The 19,467-nt window shown below is 48.9% G+C and overlaps 3 protein-coding genes across 6 annotated transcripts in view; 1 reads left to right on the forward strand and 2 right to left on the reverse strand.

Moving 5' to 3' along the window:
• The window catches only part of LOC132222085 (protein HIRA), a 60,457-nt gene extending 51,275 nt beyond the window's left edge, over positions 1 to 9,182 (reverse strand). For all 3 annotated transcript variants that reach the window (XM_059676933.1, XM_059676934.1, XM_059676937.1), the window contains exon 1: positions 9,044 to 9,182. In XM_059676933.1, the coding sequence (XP_059532916.1) occupies positions 9,044 to 9,080 (37 nt within the window). In that variant the 5' untranslated portion in view covers positions 9,081 to 9,182. The remainder of the gene's footprint in view (positions 1 to 9,043) is intronic.
• MRPL40 (mitochondrial ribosomal protein L40) lies at positions 8,710 to 13,049 on the forward strand. Of its 2 annotated transcripts, XM_059676938.1 has the most exons (5): positions 9,136 to 9,593; positions 10,101 to 10,265; positions 10,618 to 10,701; positions 11,633 to 11,791; positions 12,610 to 13,049. In XM_059676938.1, the coding sequence occupies exons 1-5, from the start codon at positions 9,136 to 9,138 to the stop codon at positions 12,932 to 12,934; spliced, it is 1,191 nt and encodes a 396-aa protein (XP_059532921.1). In that variant the 3' UTR covers positions 12,935 to 13,049. The 2 variants fall into 2 exon arrangements, with proteins under 2 accessions (XP_059532923.1, XP_059532921.1); XM_059676940.1 differs by lacking the exons at positions 9,136 to 9,593; positions 10,101 to 10,265 and adding an exon at positions 8,710 to 8,789.
• A 69-nt stretch (positions 13,050 to 13,118) lies between these two features.
• C19H22orf39 (chromosome 19 C22orf39 homolog) lies at positions 13,119 to 18,230 on the reverse strand. The gene is made up of 3 exons (XM_059676943.1): positions 18,074 to 18,230; positions 17,761 to 17,928; positions 13,119 to 14,685 (listed from the first exon to the last, which is right to left on the reverse strand). Exons 1-3 carry the CDS (start codon positions 18,095 to 18,097, stop codon positions 14,563 to 14,565), a joined length of 315 nt encoding a protein of 104 aa, XP_059532926.1. The 5' UTR covers positions 18,098 to 18,230; the 3' UTR covers positions 13,119 to 14,562.
• Between the last annotated feature and the right edge of the window lie 1,237 nt (positions 18,231 to 19,467).

Genomic DNA, 19,467 nt, shown 5'->3' on the forward strand with positions numbered 1-19,467 from the left:
TGGGCCCAGCCTTGAGTGGTGCAGATGCCACTGCTACAAAGGCTGTAAGAAATGCTGAGACCATGGCTAGTGCTAAGACTGAGGCTTGGAGTATGGCAGACACCAGAGGACAGTGACCAATTAGCACCACTAGGAGTCTTGTGAACTTTAAAAGAGCAGATATCTATCTCTAAGTGTAATGAGAACAGAAGCGGGAGCCTAGACCTCATCAGTGCTGCCATCTCCACTTGGAGCCTCCTGGGGCATCTGTGGCAGGCCAGCCCTTAGAGGTGCCAGCCAGCCACGCCTAGGAGAGCCAGAGCCATGCTGGGGGATGTCTATGGAGCTCTGCCTTTCCAAGGCCAGACCCTCACCTCTCCCGCTCATGACATGCTCTCGAGGATCTCAAAACCTGCAGGCAGTCCAGTCCAAGCCATTCTATAAATCTCACCTGGCCCTCGGAGGTAAATACTTCTGACATCCTCATTTTACCATGAGAGGGGAACTGAGGCATACAGAGATGTTAAAAAAGTTGCCCCAAACCCTACAGCTGCCTGGTAGAGTCTAGGTATCTGGATCCAGAGCCCAAGGCATTAAATACTGTGGTTTGCTGCCTCTCTAGGGGATTAATGTCCAGAACATATAGAGAACTCCTAAAATTCAATGGCAAAAATAGGAAAAAATTCCATTAAAAAATGGGCAAAGGACTTCAACAGACATTTCTCCAAAGAAGACATACAAAATGGCCAACAAGCATATGAAAAAATGCTCAACATCATTAAACTATCAAGGAAATGCAAGTTAAAACCAGAATGAGATGTCATCTCACATTTATTAGGATGGATACTATCAAAAGAAGAAAAAGGAAAAGAACAGTACTGGTGGGATATAGAGAAATTGGAACACTTATCCATTGCTAGTAGGAATGTAAAGTGGTGCAGCCACCATGGAAAACAGTATGGTGGTTCCTCAAAAAATTAAAAATAGAATTACCTAGGATCCAGCAATTCCACTTCTGGGTATATATTCAAAAGAATTAAAAGCAGAGTCTTGAAGACATATTTATACATCCATGTTCACAGCAGCATTATTCACAATAACCAAGAGGGAAAGCAATCAGTGTCCTTTGATGGATAAATGGATAAGCAAGTTATGGTATATCCATAAAATGGAACATTATTCAGCCTTAAAAAGGGAAATTTAGACATGCTACAACATAGATAAACCTTAAAGACATTATGCTAATTGACATAAGCCAGCCACAAAAGCACAAACACTGTATGATTCCACTTATATGAGGTCTCTAGAGTAGTTAAATTCATAGAGACAGAAAGAATAGTGGTTGCCAGGAGCTGGGGAAAGGGAATATGGAGAGTTGTTGCTTATCAGGTATATAGTTTCAGTTTTGGAAGATGAGTAAGTTCTGTAGATATTTTACACAACAATGTGAATATACATAACATTATTGAATTATACACTCAAAAGATTAAGATGATAAATGTTATATGTATTTTTTTAAAATATATTTTATTGATTTTTTTACAGAGTGAAAGGGAAAGGGATAGAGAGCTAGAAACATTGATGAGAGAGAAACATCAATTCAATTGTCTCCCGCACACTCCCTACTGGGGATGTGCCCGCAACCAAGGTATATGCCCTTGACCGGAATCGAACCTGGGACCCTCCAGTACACAGGCCGACGCTCTGTCCACTGAACCAAATCGGTCAGGGCGCACCTAAGCACTCTTAATATGCAGTACACACCTCTAGCCAGCTGCCACCAGACATCTCATCTTTAACTTCTCCAAGACAGAAGCCTGACCTTCACACCCATACCTGCTCTACTGGCTGTCTGCCCATCACAGTTAAGGCCATGCCTTAGACAGAAGAAGCCAACAGGCCGGGCACAACAGCCATACTGCCTATGACTTTTCTGGCCTCATCTCCTGGTCCCCTTCCCTCTAATCACTGGTCTAGTGCCCTGGCCTCCTCGCTGTTCCTAGACTGCACCAGGTGCACTCCCACCCAGCATCCTGCACTGGCTCTTTCCTGAGCCGGAAGCTCTTCTCCCAAATAGTACAGACCATGGCTCCTCCCTTGCCTTCTGCTAGCATTTACTCAATTTGCCTTCTCACTGAGGCAACCCTAACTATCCGACTTGAAAGTGTTACTTCCTCAACCGGGCACAACCCATCCCGCTAATACGGATCTATTTTTTTCTTAACTAATTTATTACATAGTATATAATTTCCTTTATTGTATCTCTGCTCACCCTGCCCACCAGAATGCAAACTCCAAGAGCTCCACAATTTTTGTCTGTTTCAGTCATGGAGTCATTCACAGCTATGGCTTGGTACTTAGCAAGCACCCAATAAATACTTGCTGTTGTTAATTGCTGGAGAAAAGTCCACAGCAAAGGCCCAAAATTCAAACACACCTTCACAGTATCAATAGCATCCCAGTCTTTGGAAGGTAGGCTTCTCATCTACTGAAGTGGGGACACAAATGTCACCAACCACTTCACAGAGCCACCTGCTGCTATTATCTCTACTGCTTTCAACCACAAAAACTTCTCCAGCCTTAAGTAAGCAGTACCACAATGACATCTAATAGGTGTCAGGTGGCCGAGACTCAAAACACAGCACAGGAAGGAAGCTGTAGCAATCATGCAACCGTTACCCCTCCCCCTCCCCCTAACTAAGGTAGGAGAAAGTGACAGGTATATCATTTATAGACCTTAATCACTTCTCCTGCAGCATTTGCCAACATACAATCAAGCTTTGGTAACACTCACTACTTTTTTGTTTCTTCATACTCTTTTCTCCTCTACTTTTGCAGAACATAGATATTCCTTAAAAGTTATCTGCAACATGGATTTCTATAAATATAATAATCTCTTCCAGTTCTATTAGAAAATTAAGAACCACATTCCCACTGAAGGGCAGAGATATATGTTAGCTTGACAACCATAGCTAAGAAAATAACACTGCAGTTTATGATACTGTGTTGCATATTTGAAAGAAGCTTAGAGAGTAAATCTCAAAAATTCTCATCAGTGAAAAAAAAAAATTCTGTAACTATGTTTGGTGAGGAATGTTAACTAGATATTTGGTGATCATTTTGCAATATATAGACATATTGAATCATTATGTTGTAAACCTGACACTGATATAATGTATTTCAATTATACTTCACTTAAAAAAAGAAAAAAGAACAAAATTACCATATTAAATGGAAACTGCACAGCAACATGTTAGCTATTCCAGTTCTATGTGCAATGCAGGGTCTGAAGGGAGGCTATGCAATTAAAACACTGAATTTGCTATGGTATCAGGGATTTGGCTAAGGTCTTAAAAATTTAGATACTTTTTAAACAAACAAAAAATAGAGACACTCTTATAATGTGGTATGTAAACTAAGTAAAATGTTTTTTTTTTTTAAAAGCACCAAGCCACCAGTTATTTTTTTCTAAATGGTCTGAAAGACAATTTTAACAATGTATTTTCTTTTTTGCATTTTCAAAATTTTTCTAAATTAAACAGGTATTACTTTTATAATAAGAAAAATAATTTTACATTTTAGGAATTAAAAATATCAAATCACAATATGCTTCGTTATCCATATCCACACATATAGCATAAGAAGTATCCTAGTATAATAATATATGGCAATTGTCATGCCAAAAATAAAGGTATTTGTCTTGTTCCTTAATAGCTCTAGGATTTTTCGAAAGGGAGAAGGCAGAGAGGCTACTCATCAAACAGATGCTTGGGAAAGGCCCTGTGTAGTGGCCTCACCTGGCCCCCCTAATTGAATCTGAGCTCTCCATCTGCTTTCGCAGTCTTACTGATCTCAGTGGACAGCATGGGAGTCACCCTTCAGCCCTCCCTTATCTTATACCCCACATTCTACCCTGGCAAGTCTACCTTAGCAATATATCTGTAACTCAAACTTTCTGGGGAGGTGTAAATGTTCCATATTTTGAGTGGGGAATAGGTTACAAAGTGTATTTGTCAAAAATTCATCAAATTGCACACCTTAGGTCTGTGCTCTTGCCCTGGTGTTGCTCTAGTCTCACTCAAATCACAAGACACCCTTGCTGCTCCTCAAACCCACTAGGCTGTTCTCTGCCTGGAATGCTGCTCCCTCATCATCTCACCAAGACCCAGGGAACTGAACTCCTCTGGGGCCTTCTGGAGACAGCCTCCTCAGAAACCTCAATGTGCCCCTCCCCCAGCCCCTGGAAGGAAGTCTAAGCTTCCATCAAGGTGCTTACGCTCCGCCTACCAGCCCCATTCTCCCCTTCACCTGCTCAGTCATGCTCTAACATGCTGTCTCCTCTTCAGTGCTCTCAGCACCCCCTGGGCCTTTCCTCCTGATGCTCTCACAGCAGTGGGGCCTCTTCCACCATCACAGTCCTCCTGTGGTCCCGGTTCAGCCCCAGGGCACACCACACGCCAGGCCCCCCCACCTGAGGCCGTGGCAGCTCACTCATTTAGCTCTGGTTTCCCTCTGCCCTGCATTCTAGAATTTGGTATAGGTCCCTCTCTCCCACCTACTGCACAGCTTTCCACACATAGGGATAACCTTATGTACCATGAACTTCTCTTCAGAAGGGTTCAATGTTTGGTGTATAAATCAGTGAAAAATCCACATGTGTATTATCCAAGGCAAAATCCCACCCAGTTTTCGTCTGAATCCTCTTGCAGTGTATTCTGGTTGTATTCTTAAATCGACCTATTGGCATCAGGTATAAGCCAGTGAGAGACAATGTAAAGAGAGCTCACATTTCCTGAGCCTTCACAGGTAGAGGGAGGCAGGTGTTACTGGCTTCATTTAACAGATCAGGAAAAGAGATCAAAAGGACTTTCCCTGACACATTTGGTGAGCAGTAGAGCACAGAGACTCAAGAACAAGACTGACTTCAAAATAAAAGGCAAAACTCTTGTCCTCAAGAAACAATTTAATTGGAATGATGAGACAAATACAACAAAAGGCAAAAAACAATGAAGATATTCTTATCTACAGCAGGTTTTCTCAACCCCAGCACGACTGGCATTTTGGGCCAGAAGATTCTTTGTGGATGCATGTGCTATACGCTGGAGGGCATTCAGCAGCAGTCCTGTGCTCTACCCACTAGATACCAGTAGCTCTCCACCCCCCTCCGTTGTGAGAACCAAAAATGTCTCCAGACATCGGCCTGTTTGAGAACCCCTGATCTAGAGCACTCTAAAGTGTACCTTGCCAAAACCAGTTTGGCTCAGTGGATAGAGCGTCGGCTTTCGGACTGAAAGGTCCCAGGTTCGATTCCGGTCAAGGGCATGTACCTGGGTTGTGGGCACATCCCCAGTGGGAGATGTGCAGGAGGCAGCTGATCGATGTTTCTCTCTCATCGATGTTTCTAACTATCTCTCTCCCTTCCTCTCTGTAAAAAATCAATAAAATATATTAAAAAAAAAATAAAGTGTACCTTAACAACCACTGCACTCATAAATATCTCTATTAGGATCCCCCCAGCCTGTTCCGGGGGAGACAGGTCTGCAGGGCCCCTCCAGTAGCTGTGCACCATCCTCCCCGCATTTCCCCTTCAAGCCGACTTATTTTCACCCAGATGCAGAAGATGTCTCAATAGGATGTCTCAAAATCCTTTCTGGGATGAGACAGGGTAGGGGGAAAATAATGCAATCACAGGACAGGAGAGAAAACCACCACAAAGCAATGTGACTAACTGACAAATTATCCCATTATTGAACATTCGCCAAACACCTTTTACAACACTGCCATCAAAGTGTGAGCCAGAGGCCAAAGGAGGATGAGCGGTCTTCCAGTCCTGGTCCTTCTGAAGAGCTGAGCATGAACACTGTCTGCCCAGGAGTGAGAATTCCAGAAAAACTCTTAGGAACAAAGGCCAAGGGATGGGAAGAACCCATCTCAATGAAACTTCCTAAACACACAAAAACAGACTACAGAGAGTAAAACATTTGAGTATGAACAACGCCGGGCACCTAATGTCTATGTAAGTTATAAATATTATTAGCTATTATATACCTTAAGGCACTCTTTGGGTACAGTATGAAATGATAGGGGTGAATTTTTATATTTACTCAACTTTACCAAGGTCCAGAAGTGAAGTCACAATCCCAAGAATTTACAGCTAATAAATGATGGCATCTTGAACCCAGTCTGACTCCACTTTCAAGGCTCATTTCACTGGAATATGACAACTTCAACATTTATTAACACATTAAGTGCCCAGCCTGTTTTGTCTTAGGTCGGAAAGTATAGTGTCAGTCACTGGTGACTGACTGGGCGCTTAACGTGTTAACTTACCACAGAGCAGAGATTCTCAACTGGGGGTGATTCTGGCCACCAGGGGACATTGGCAATGTCTGGAGACATTTTTTATTGCCACAACTGGGTGTGTATGGGGAGATGTGTGCCACTGACATCTGGGTAGAGGCCAGGGATGCTAAAATCCTACCACAACAGAACAATTATATGGCCCAAAATGTCAACTGTGCTGAGGCTGAGGAACCTTATCTTAGGAGAAAGGTCTTACCACTATTATCAGCCAGGAAAATGAAGACTGAAAGTATGCCTGTACCCCAACATATACTTCTCATTTTGCATTAAACCAGCCCTATTCTAGCTGCTTTTTCCACTTATCTGAATGGATCCTACCACCACAGGGAAATTCCTGGGCTCTCTTGCTCCATCCCTCTTTGGACTCTCAGACACCAGAAAAAGTACGTTCAAGCTGTAAGGAAGCCAGAAAGTAAAATAATGCCCTCTCCAAAGCACCATGGTCTTTTTTGTTTGTGAATCTAAAGTAAGCACAACCCACCACTCTGGCTTCTGGCCAAGCAGCTCCCACCCCCAGCAGCTCTCACTATTCACCAGTTTTTAAAGGGCTGATCAGTAGGACTGGTCAGTAATCCAGACAATGACTATTTCCTTCAGGATAGTGCAAATTTACCCTGACAATTCTTCTGAACACTTGATAAGTCAAAGGTTGATTTCAGGAGATTTTAAAAGGAAATTTAACAAAGAATAAGTTTAAAATAAGTTAAATTCCATCCCTCCAGAGTCTCAATTTTTTTTTAAAATTATGTCTTAGGTTTCTAAAGTATTTTATAATCTGGGGTGCACTTTTGTGTCTTCCTTCCCAACCAAACATCATAATTGTACTGTGAATAAGGCGGAGCAGATATCATCAAGTTCCATCCTGACTATGGAGCGGCCACACCAACAACTCCCCCTGCCAGGGTGGGAGTTTGGCTGTTGTCCCCATTGCAGACTCTCACTTGTTTGTACCTAGATAATCACTTAAGCACATTGACTTATTCTTACACAGCACAGAACTTGTGTCCTACAAAGGAGCTTATCACAAAGTTAGAAATTACATGGCAGAAAGAGAGAGACTGGAGAAGGGTAGGCTGACTATATACACAAACTGATCTGGGCAACATTTTTATTTTAAAATAAAAATTCCTTCAGATCTTCACTTACACAACAAACTAGTTCATAATGAAATATTTCCTTTCCTAATTCACAAGCTCCATAATTTATAATTACTGAATATTTCCCCAGGTCTCCAGGGAGAGATCTGCATACTACACATCAGAAAATGCTCTTGGGAATCAACTTAGGAGAAATGAAACTATAGTGCACAGCTTTTGGTTTTATGCACATAAACCTAGTGTGTCTTCATAAATTACAGAAACCTCCTCTTTCTCACTTGTTTCAGCCAATATTTATCATACATCCTTTATGTGGGAGACACTGCCGAGGGTGGCGGGGAATTCGGAGGGGAATGGGGCAGTCTCTGCCCGGGGGGCATGTGGAAAGGACACAGGGACAGAGCACATAGAGTGGACTAACTCAGGAGGAATGGTAAAAGGAAAAGGTGGCCCCGGAAAATGACAGAACTATCACACAAGGAGGGAAAGGGAGAGCACTTCTGCCTGAAAGAACACAGATGTTCAGTTCAGTTGCAGTAGCAGACAGCCACCGCCAGATCAGGTTCAAAACGGAAAAGCGACATGTATAAAAAAGGCAAAGGCATCTACTCTACTTGCTCTAAAAGAAAACGGTAACTCATTCTAGCTGCATGCAAAGCAGAAATGAGGAACAAGGGGTGACCCTTTGCCTACCAGTAGCCAGAGGCAGGCTGGCATCGGGGCTACAGGCCTTACGCTGGAGGAGCGAGCGCTCCCTGGGCTTCGGGGCTGTCAGCCAGGGGATGGGGGGCGCTCCTCCCTCACCCCCCTGGGGCCTGGGGCCAGGGGTGGTGAGGAGGACCAAGTCCTGCAGTTGTGCCCACAAGGCAGAACTACGACAAAACCGCCGGTGACTAAAGGCTTGTCCGGGCCGCACACAGCCTGTTCCCAACCAGAGGAGTGGAAGTCAGGTCCCCCGGGGTGTGCTTTAAGGAAGCCCCTCTCCTAGAACACACCTTGTCGGATGGGCCCCAACCCAAGTCAGTCACCATGACGCCCCAGCTCAGAATAAACGGGGTTCCTTGGGCTGGGGGACCTCAGCGCTGAGCCACAGCCCCCCAACTCGGGGCACAGTCACCAGATCCAGGCCTCGGCCGGAGCAGGGACAGCCCCTCCCGCAGGGCAGAGACGTGCCGATCGATGGCAGGTCTTCACCCCGCCAATCAAAAGCTACACGAGGGGTCGCGCCCAGGTTCCACACACATCAGGCCGTCCGAGCACATCCTGGCTGATGCAGACGAGTGGCAGGAACTGGCCAGCGCCCAAGGGCCGCTCCCCGAAGCCAGGCCGCGGCGCCTCCACGGACCACGGGTGGGTGGCGGAGGGCTCAGCGCAGGAGCTGGGGGCGGAGGCGGACTTGGCCGCAGCCGGGCGGGAGCACGTGCCGGGGCTCGCCGGTCTCCCCGCTCCGAGGACAAAGTCCGTTACCTCCCGCTCCGCGACTCTGGCACCGGGCACCAGGCGCCGGGAGCGAGGCGGGCACGGCCCCGCGCGCGACTCCGACCCGGCTCCGGACCCCGATCTGACGCCAGGCGTGGCCTCCGGCGACCCCTGTGTTCACTCACCATTGTGGTTGACCCAGGTCGGCTTCAGGAGCTTCATTGTTCGGCCGCCGCCGGGCTGAGGCGAGAGCCGCGTCCTTCAACGCGCGCGGGCCATGGGGCCGCCGCCGCCGCTTTCTCCCGCGCCGCCCGCCCTCCAGCCGCCGCCCGCCCCGCGCCCTCAGTGCCGCCACGCCATCGCCGGCTCGCGCCCCAGGCCGCCGCCACAGCCGCCCCCCGCGCTCGGCCGCCACCGCTGCCGCCACAGCCGCATCCCCTGCGCCGCTCCTCCTCCGGCAGCTCCCGGGCAACGCCGGAAGTCACGGCGCGCACCTGCCAAATCGCCCCGGCGGGAAACCGCTCCCTGCGCGGACGGGGCCGCCCTGGCTCCTGTGCGGGTCGGGGCAGCGGAGGGAGGCTCCGCTTTGGGTCCAGCCTGGTCCCAGCGATGGGTGAAGGGGAGGGTCTGCTGGGACCGCGGCGGGCAGGCGGGGCCTCGAGTGGCAGCTCAGGCCGGTGGTGCCGCACCGGGTCGCAGTATAGCGTGGACCGCCTCTCCAGCTCTGCGTCGCTGGTGAGCAGTCCGACTAATTAGCCAGCTTCCGTCATTCATCAACTCGCGTTTATTGGGCATCTCGTGAGCGCCAGGCCACGTGCCGGCGCCCAGGTGCAGCCACCGGCAGGCGGGCGGCCGCGGCCCCGAGTCTGAACGAATGCAGGGGGATAACCAGCCCCATTGAGCGCCACCGGGGAAGCCGAGGCGGCGCGTTTACTGGAGGATCGGGGACCGTTTTCACAGATGTGGACACTTAAGACCCAGAGTAAAGGGACATCCTCTTGGCCACTCCGGCCGCACTGCGGAGTCTTGATGCTCACAAGGGTGCAGGCCAACTAAGTGAGGGGGGGTTGGGGGGTGACGTGTGCGGTCGCAGCGCCCGGCGGAGGCGGAAGAAAGGACCCACACCGGCGCAGGGGGCAGAGCCAGGCGTGATCCAGCCCTCCGCTGGGGGCGGGCCCGCGCGCCGTCGCTGCGGCCGGGCGGGGCCGGGCGTGATCCAGTCCTCCGCGGCTTGCACCCCAGGCCGGAACGCGATCGCGTGAAGCGACGGGACTGCCGGACCGTAGCGCGAGGCACCGTGGGCCGCACCGCCGAGGTGCGCGCCCGGAAGCAGCCGGCGGCTGCCTTGGAAGCCATGGCCACCACGGTTTTGGGAGCTGCCGCGCGTGCTCTGCGTTCGCCGTGCTGGTGAGTGCGGACGTCAGGCCGTGCGCGGGGTGTCCGGGGCGCGCGCGCGGGGGGTTCCGCGCGGGCTGGCCAGGGCCTGGCCTGTGCTTCCTCCCTGACCGCCCTTGCCCACGGACATCTCAGTTACAAATGGGCTGCCCCGCCTCTACCTGTGGATGAGAATTCGGAGCCCCTAGGGAGCAGGGACCCTGCCCAACTGCTGCTCTGTTGTGAACGGGGGATTTTGAAAAATCTCGCATTGACCTTGCTGTCACATCTAGTACAAGCGCCTTCGATTTTGAGGGCATTGTAATTTTTTTCCCTTCTGTTTAGTGGGGGGAATCGGATATTTGTACATACTCATCTCTTTCAGGCGTCTGGGGATTTGGCAGACACAGGTTAGAGACACCCACCAGCGAGCTTCATTGTTGTCTTTCTGGGAACTCATCCCCACGAGGTAAGCTCAAATGTGGGCCTGACCTCTTTGGGGGCGTCAGCGGGAGGTAGGTGTGCACTGGAACAGAACAAGTCAAGACCACTCTTTGGTAGGCAACATTAACAGCTTACAAAAATTCTCAGTTAAATTTACTGGTGTGCCTGTAATCAGAAAACAAAAATTGAATATAAAAGTAGTTTAAATAACTACTTTGAATGGATTGTGTTTTTTTTTTTTACAGGGCAACGCATACATGTCTGTTCTTCATGGGCCTTCCCTTTCTGACTCCCTGGAGAAGTGGGGGGGGGAGGGGCGGGGAGGGGAGGTGTGAGGACTACTTTTTCCATCAGGAACTCTGGATACTTTCTAGGGACTTGATTCATAAAATTTGGCTTTGATGCTGGAGGATTTGATTATTCTTAATACTCGATTATCACCATAGGAAATGTGTTCCTGAGAGTAAATAAGACTATTGTTAATGCTCTAGGACGGGAATATTTGTTAAGAAATCCCCCAAAGTAGGGACAGGCCAGTCACTTTTATTATGCTTTCTCTTAGTCTTACTGAAATCGTTTTTATCAATCACAAATCCGTCTAAGATGTAATTGGCTTCTAATTCACCAATTTGGTATTTCCACTTTTCAGTGCAATCCCAAGGCATACCTGCACTCCAGCACGAAAGATGAGCACTTCCCTTTCATTTATACCCGGATGCCCCATGAAGCTTTCCCACCCTTTCCTGGGTTGACAGTGCCCAAACAGTTCTCACAAGGACCCTGGGTTGGAAGCCATCCGTCTCCCTGCCACTCTCAGCTAAGGAGGTTAGGGCCATGCGGTTCATTCCCCAGTGGAGAGTTCAGTACAAGTTTGGGGTGCTTTACCTGGCGCCATGCTTCTCGGTATGTTTGTGAAACTGAAGAGGAAAATTTTTTATGTTTGCTTTATCCATCAGAGCAGAACCTCTGAGAAAGAAGAAGAAGGTGGATCCTAAAAAAGACCAAGCTGTAAAGGACCGCTTGAAAAAGAGGATCCGAAGACTAGAAAAGGCTAGCCAGGAGCTAATTCCCATTGAAGATTTTATTATCCCTGTGAAGTTCATGGATAAAGTGAGGTAAGAGTCCTCTAGGGTTGGTCCTCAGGGCGAAGGACCTACAGCTAGCTCTACTTGCCGTTTATGCCAGTAATGGGAAGGGCGTCAGTGGGCTTGGGCTGCCTTGCCCTGGGCTGAGTCCTCTTCTTGATCGTGTCTCATGGGAGTTGAAAAACATTCCTGGGTGGTGCTCTTGAATGGCTGAATGTGGGAAAGAAACTCAGAATAATTGTTTGATAAGCCAGGCCAGATGCTAGAGTTCGTTCCTATCAGCACTGCTCAAAAGTTCATAGTTGCTCTTTTGCAAGTTGTAGTTGTGACAACTTGGGCCTTGCCCATCCTGATGGTAGAAAACCCTTAGCCCTTGCTTTGTGAGGCAAAATGCTTGTAGTTGGGATGTGCTGTGTGCAGGCTTGCTGTCTTAGAAAAGCGTATACTATTTATAAAAATGCACCTGGCCATACAAGCGGGACATGGCAGGTGTTTGGCGCTCCAGGGCTGGTAAGAGGCTCTTGACTCCCTGGGATTTTGGTGTTCGTTTTCATTATACCATTTCACTATTCTCCAGTCACCTCTCACCAAAGGCAGTCTCTGCCTGGGAAAGAGGAAGTGCTACTATAATCTCAGGATCACTGTCTCCTATTTCCACATAAAGCAAATGGCCCTGGTTCCTAGTGTCAGTTACAGCTGCCACCACATTCAACATGCCATTCCTGAATTTGTCCCTTTCTTTCCTGAGTTCCATCTGTCTGCAGGGAGGATGCCTGGGCCATATGCAGTCCCCGACTCTGGTCAGTGAGGGCAGTGCTCCCAGCCTCACTGTGGATTTGTGTTCCCAGACAGCGGCCTGAGGTAGAGCTCTCCTTCGAGGAGGCAGAACGGAGAGCTTTGCTCCTGAAGAAGTGGTCCCTGTACAAGCAGCGAGAGCATAAGATGGAGAGGGAAGCCATCAAGTCCATGCTTGCGGCCCAGCAGGAAGCTCTGCAGGAGCTACAACTCACGTCCCAGGAACTCTACGCGGAGGCCATCAAGCGGGACTACCGTTTGTTTCCCTTTGAGAGAGAAGGGCCAGCTTACACACCACCAATCTCCAACTACCAGCCCCCTGAAGGCAGGTACCATGACATCACCAAGGTGTACACACAGGTGGAGTTCAAGAGGTAGAACTGCAGGCAGCTGTCTGAACGCGCTGCCCTTGAAAGCCAGAATGACCAGAGCTTGCTCAAGCCTGCTTGTCACGGAATTAGGCATGCTGGGAATAAATGTGAGTTTAATCAAGTGTCTTTTGTCTTACGTAAGAGTCAAAAATAATTCACCTGAGGATGGACAGAGGTGAGATATGCTGCTCTTCCTTTAAAAAATTTTATTTTCACTTTATTTTGATTGTTTACACGATTACAAATGTCCCCATCGCCCCCTATGCCAGGCACTGGGGAAAGGATGATTGAGACCATCTCCCCCCCAGCAGGAGGCAAGAAACAAGGTGAAGGATGTTCAGGCTGTATGCTCTGTGTTGTCTGCACAGGTGGGACAGACAGAACACATGAACTTCCTCACATCACCAGCAGGACCAGCTTAGCATTTTAAGATGGGGAGGGAGGCTAAAGAGCGTGCAGCAAGCCGGAGACACACTAATTAACAAAACTGCTGTGTCCCACAGGAGGGTGGGACAAGTGGGGCTGAGCACTCGTTTGAATTGCTGTTACACTGGGATGGTGACTGTATTCGTGTGCTGGGGCTGCCAGAACTAAATGCCACTACATGGTTGTGTGGTCATGAACACCTTGTGGGGTCTAAATGCCTTTTAGACTGCATGGCTGAAACACATTTCTCACAGTTCTGGAAGCTACAACTCCTAAGACTGAGTTACCAGCAGGGTTGTTTTTCTCTCCTTGGCCTGTAGATGGCCACCTATTGGCCATGTCCTCACAAGGTCATGTTGGATTACGACCTCATTTCAACACAGTCGGAGTACGTCAGATGTGAAATTTAACAATCTCAACAACTCAACTGTTGAATTAATTTTCAGCTCCTATTTGGAATCTAATGTGTAAAATGGCTTTTGACATATTCCACATTTTCTAAAAATTTTGAGGCAAGCAGACCAAAATTCCATGTGTCCTGGGTTTGGGTTTCTTCAGCCAAGAGTCCATGAACCCTTTTTATGCAAGGTGGTATATTCTGTAGCTGTGTGCAGTTCTGAAAAACGGGAATCTCACCTCCTGTGAGCCTAGAAGGTGCAGCTTGCTGGTCCAGAGGTATGCCCCACCTGTGTCTGCAGAGGAACTGAGCGAGTGGGCCATAGCCAAGTGTGAGCACCAGTGGCTGGCAATGCATGGTCATCACCCAACCAGGGTGGCACAAAATGACCCCACAAGGTGTTCGTGACCACACAACCCTTTAGTTAACTCTACATGTCCACATGGGTCAGGGCTACTACTCAAAAGTTTACCTGAGAATTCTAGACCTGAGGATGGCCATCTCCTGTGCTAATGTCCTTGGTAGGAGAGCATGAGACAGCCCAACCTGGCTGTTCACAGCAATATGCAATGGTGCTTGGCTTCCCAGAAGCTGTGCAGTGGACAAAACTGTCTCCCAGAGCATGGCAGCAGTGGGGCACTCTGAACGCAGGTGAGGGTTAGGCAAGTAGTGCTGGAGACGTTGAGCTCCGTGTTCCAAGCCAGGCAGAAGCTCCCAGGTACCTACTGGAATACTTGGGCCAAGCGGAGTCCTTAGGGCCGTGCAATAGCTTCACTTCAAACAGACTGCAGGAAGCCGTGTAGGGGTGCTTGTCACTCGTCTTTGTCCTCCAGAGGGAGATGCCAGTCTGCAGGGGGGCTCTGTCTCGGGGTCCACACTAGGGTGTGCTTTCTTGCAGCCTGGACTCTCCCACGCTCGCTCTCACAGAGGGATCGCTGCGCAAGGAAGACCCCGGTCACTCACTTCACACCTCACATAGCCCTTGTACCCCCCTCCTCCTCAGCAGGCTCCCAAACACAGATGGACAAACAGCGTATGGTACATACTACTCTGAAACTCTACTTCCATCTAATACACCTTGGTGATGGTCCCATATTAGCACACACATATCTAGATCATACTTTCTCCCAAGCTATTGTGAAAAATGACAACTGATCCTTGAATATGGGTTTACAGATGCCAACCCACCACACAATTGAAAATCTGTAACTTAAGTTGCCCTCTGCACAAATGGATTCCCAACTATGGGTGGAAAATACAGCTGACCTTTGAAGGGCACAGGTCCACTTAAAAATCCACAGTAAGTGGAGGTACACAGTTCAAGTCTATTTTGTTTAAGAGTCAACTACTGTGTAGATCACCATAATTTGAGGAAATTTAAAAAATATCTTCTTGGCCTCAGAGCTGGATGCCCTTGGTTGACCTAATCAGATTTACTTCCTAACGCTGGCTGGAAGAAGATATGAGTCAGAAAGAGTGGCCAGAGGGAGGAAGATCAGGCAAGAGATGCTTGTCCAGGGAGCCCTGGATGGGGAGGGAGTAGGAGTCCAGACCTCAGATGCCACTCTCCTCAAATGAACACAGGGCAGCACATCACAACTGTCAGGGGGCTCCTTGCCAGGTGGCTATGCTGGCCTCTACACATATTAACTTCACCTTCTCAGTCTTCTTCTTAAGCTCTATTGTCTCAAATAGATGTTTCTGTTCTTGGTAAAAAGTGGTAAGAAATTCAAAGTAGAATATAAAGACTCTCAGACCTCCATCCCTGAGGTGAAGTTGAACAGCTTCCCCAACACAATTTTAGGCCTAAATTTTTTTAAAATGTATTTTATTGATTTTTTACAGAGAGGAAGGGAGAGGGATAGAGAGTTAGAAACATCGATCAGCTGCCTCCTGCACACCTCCTACTGGGGATGTGCCCACAACCAAGGTACATGCCCTTGACTGAAATCTAACCTGAGACCCTTCAGTCCACAGGCTGATGCTCTATCCACTGAGCCAAACCAGTCAGGGCTAGGCCTAAATTTTTGAGTCATCACAGGTTTCCCTAAAGATGGAATCTTCTAGTGGCTAGTGTATACTTCCTGCTTTTTTCACTGAGGCATCTTTCCATGCCAGGATATGTTGCTATCTATTGTTTTTAACCAGAATATGTTATCTATTCTTTTTAATGGCTATGTAATACTCCACGGTGTGGAAGAAGTTATTTGGTGAAATGTCTATTAGTGGAATTTAGGACACTCAGTTTTTGCACTATCACAGTGACAAAATGGACATTTTTAATTTTTAAACTATGTTCTGTTTACCCAATTATTCCCCTAGGACAGTGGTGGGCAAACTCATTAGTCAACAGAGCCAAATATCAACAGTACAATGATTGAAATTTCTTTTGAGAGCCAAATTTTTTAAACTTAAACTATATAGGTAGGTACATTGTTATTAACTTAATTAGGGGACTCCTAAGGCTTAGGAAGAGCCACACTCAAGGGGCCAAAGAGCCCGCATGTGGCTCGCGAGCCGAAGTTTGCCGACCACTGCCCTAGGATAAACTTCCAGAAGTAAACCGGGTCAAAGGGTATGCATTTGACATTTAGACAATCAGAACGCCTTACACTCCACCGACAATGCACAAGGACCCCCGACTCTCCAAACCCCTATCAACACTCCTGACATACTGCTAGGCAGAAACCACCTGTTATCATTTTAACTTCTATACCAGGCCATTTGGTTTTCCTTTTTAAAGAATTCCTTCTTTGTGTCCTTGGTCTACTTTTCTATTCTGAAACCCTCCCAATTTTTCTTACTGATATAAGCGCTCAGACATATATAAAGGTTACTAGTCTCTTGTCATATAGGCTGTAAGTTATCTCTTTCATTTTTTGGACTTCACTTACTAGGTATGGAATTATTAGACATTTCCTTTTATATGGTAGCTTTGTTTCCACATCAGTTTGTCTGCTTCAATTATAACATACATTTAACAACGCTGAAGCAGCCACCAGTCAGTCCCGCAGGCTCCCCTTCCCCATGAGCACTGCACCCTCACAGCTTCTCTCCATCTCCCCACCCACAACAGCTCCAAGGCACCACTGTAGTCTAGACTAGACTGAAGGTGCTAAAGGGCAGGTGTTCTGTTCTCATCATTCCTGTATCCTAAGAGTGCCCAACATGACAAGTATCTGCTGGATGGATGGACAACTAGAACCACCTCCTTACTGGTCTCTGTGCCCCTCCCTAATGTACTCTCCCACTTTGGCAGCCACACTGATCTTTTAAAGGTATAAAATAAGTCATGCTGCCCTAGCTGGTTTGGCTCAGTGGATAGAGCGTCGGACTGCGGACTGAAGGGTCCCAGGTTTGATTCCGGTCAAGGGCACATGTCCAGGTTGTGGGCTCCATTCCCGGTTAGAGGTGTGCAGGAGGCAGCTGTTCAATGATTTTCTGTCATCATTGATGTTCCTAACTCTCTCTCCCTCTCCTGTCATTTCTGAAAACAATAAAAATAAAAAAGTTGAATTTAAATATATAAAAAAAATAAAACAAATCATGTTTCCTAGCGCATGTTTAGACTACAATCTAAGCTCCTTTTAAAGGCCCAAGAGATCCCTGGTACCTCTGCAGCCTCATACCCAACCCCTCGCAGCTCACCCTCCTTCTGAACCTTGTTCCTCATCTAAGTAACGCCTGGGACTGGGTAAAGGCTGCTAAGGCTGGTTCCTGGTCTTTCAGGGCTCAGCAATATCACCTCCTTTGCAGGTCAGCTGACAACCCTGACACTGTCTTCTCAAACCACTCTCCACTCCCCTCTTTGTCTTCCATAGTCTGAAAACCCAGTTGATAGACTAATTTTTGGTATTTCTCGAAAGAAAAAAAGCACACAAAGAGGAAGGCCCTCAGCAGTGCTCTCCCAAATCCCGGGACCTGGAGCGGGGGCAAGGGTGGCCTGTGCACTAAGGCGCCCAGGCGGCTCAGCGCCTCCGACCCCACCCACCCCGGCTTCCCGGGCGCACCTGAGCCTCCGCGCTCCGGCGCTCCTCCCACTCCAGACAGCTGTCCAGGTCGCGTCGCCATTGCTCGCACGCCGGCCGCTCTCCGTGGACGTAGTAGTGGTGCAGGAAGTGCCCGGCGCTGCGGCAGAGCTTCCACTCGGCGCGGTAGGCTTCGCAGGGGCGCGGCGGCTGCGGCGAGAGGGGCGCCTGAGCCGGACGCCGCAGCGCCAACCGCTCCGGACTCCAACCCGGATCCTCCCGGGAGAGACCTCGCTTAAGGCGGTCACACGGTCCGACGAGGTCCCCCCAGGTCCCTGGCCCCCACCGCACTTACCTGCCAGCCGCCGCCGTCGGCCATGTTACGGCGAGCACCTAACCCGCCTTCCTCAGCCCGCTAGCCAATGACCAATGAAGACCCGCTAGGCCAGCTCCGCGCGAGACACCGAGGAACTCAGAGAGCTGACGATTTAAATCCTCGCCACCTCCTTGAGACACGCCCATCAACAGGACGTTCGGGTGCGGCAGCCAATAGCAGCCGTGAGGGGCGGGGCGCAGGCGGGAGGGGTGGAGCCCAGAGGGCTGGGGGCGTGCCCGGCGGGTAAGAAAGCTCCGCCCGGTGTTGCGTGGGCGCCCGGGTCTGCAGTCAGGCCAGTTCTTTTCAGCGGCTATTATTTCACAAATCTCAAAGATCGGGCTTACTGTCGTTAGCACACACTGTGCAGCAGCCACCGCGAAGCTGCCGAGTCTACTGCTGCAGTGACCTCTCGAGGACGGAGATGAACTCACAAAATAACGGGGGTTGGCTGGGCATAACGTGTGGAGGGGTAGGGTATCTACGGTGCGGGACAACCTCCCGAGGGAACTCAGGCTGGAAGTGGAGGCGAGAAGGGCATTCTGAGCACAGAGGAGGGGTGGTTCGAGGCATGGAGGCTGCGAGTGGCCTGGCGTACAAGTCCAGGGCCGCTTGCATATCTGATTAAGAGTGAAAGCTTTCCTGAGACAGAAAACCCTGCAGTACCAATGCAATGGTTCCCCAGCCTATGCCAACCTGATCATATGCAGGGGAGCCCCTTAGAAGGTGGCTACTGGGCCCCTTCTATGATTGAGACTGGGTCAGAGGCCCTGCAGGTGGTTCAGAAAGCTGCAATTTTATCAGGAGTCCTGCCAGATTGGCTTGCAGACCCAGCTTGGAGAAGACACTGTGACAATAAGGTTGCGGACCAGGGTACAGCAGTAATAACCAGGACTTTTGCTCCAGGTGATCCCACTGTATCACCAGGAGACCCACAATTGGATCCAACCCTGGCCCAGGCAGGGGAGGGTGCCTCCAGCGATTTCATTACATGTATAGTAGGTGATACCTAGGGAAGACAAAAACCCAGGGCCAGCGTCTTTATTATGCATAAAATGACAATGTCAGGCAATGTGATCTTGCCAATGAAGGTTGCCTACCCACCAAGGGCTTCTACCTCTGTAGTGAAACTGAGACTCCTTAGGTCAGGGGTGGGGAACATCTGGCCCACAGGCCATATAAGACCCACAAAATCATTTGGTCTGGCCCTGCCAAGGCCTTAGGTGTGAGTTAATTAAATGTTTGACCAAATAGAGCAGGCTAATTTTTAAGTTGGTAATTTTGTATGGCCCACAAATGTTATAGCCAATGGCCCTTGGCAGGGAAAAGGTTCCCCACCCCTGCCTTAAGTGGAGCCAGGGAGGTCACAGTGGTAC

The sequence above is a fragment of the Myotis daubentonii genome, chromosome 19, assembly GCF_963259705.1.
Source record: "Myotis daubentonii chromosome 19, mMyoDau2.1, whole genome shotgun sequence".
Lineage (NCBI taxonomy): Eukaryota > Metazoa > Chordata > Mammalia > Chiroptera > Vespertilionidae > Myotis > Myotis daubentonii.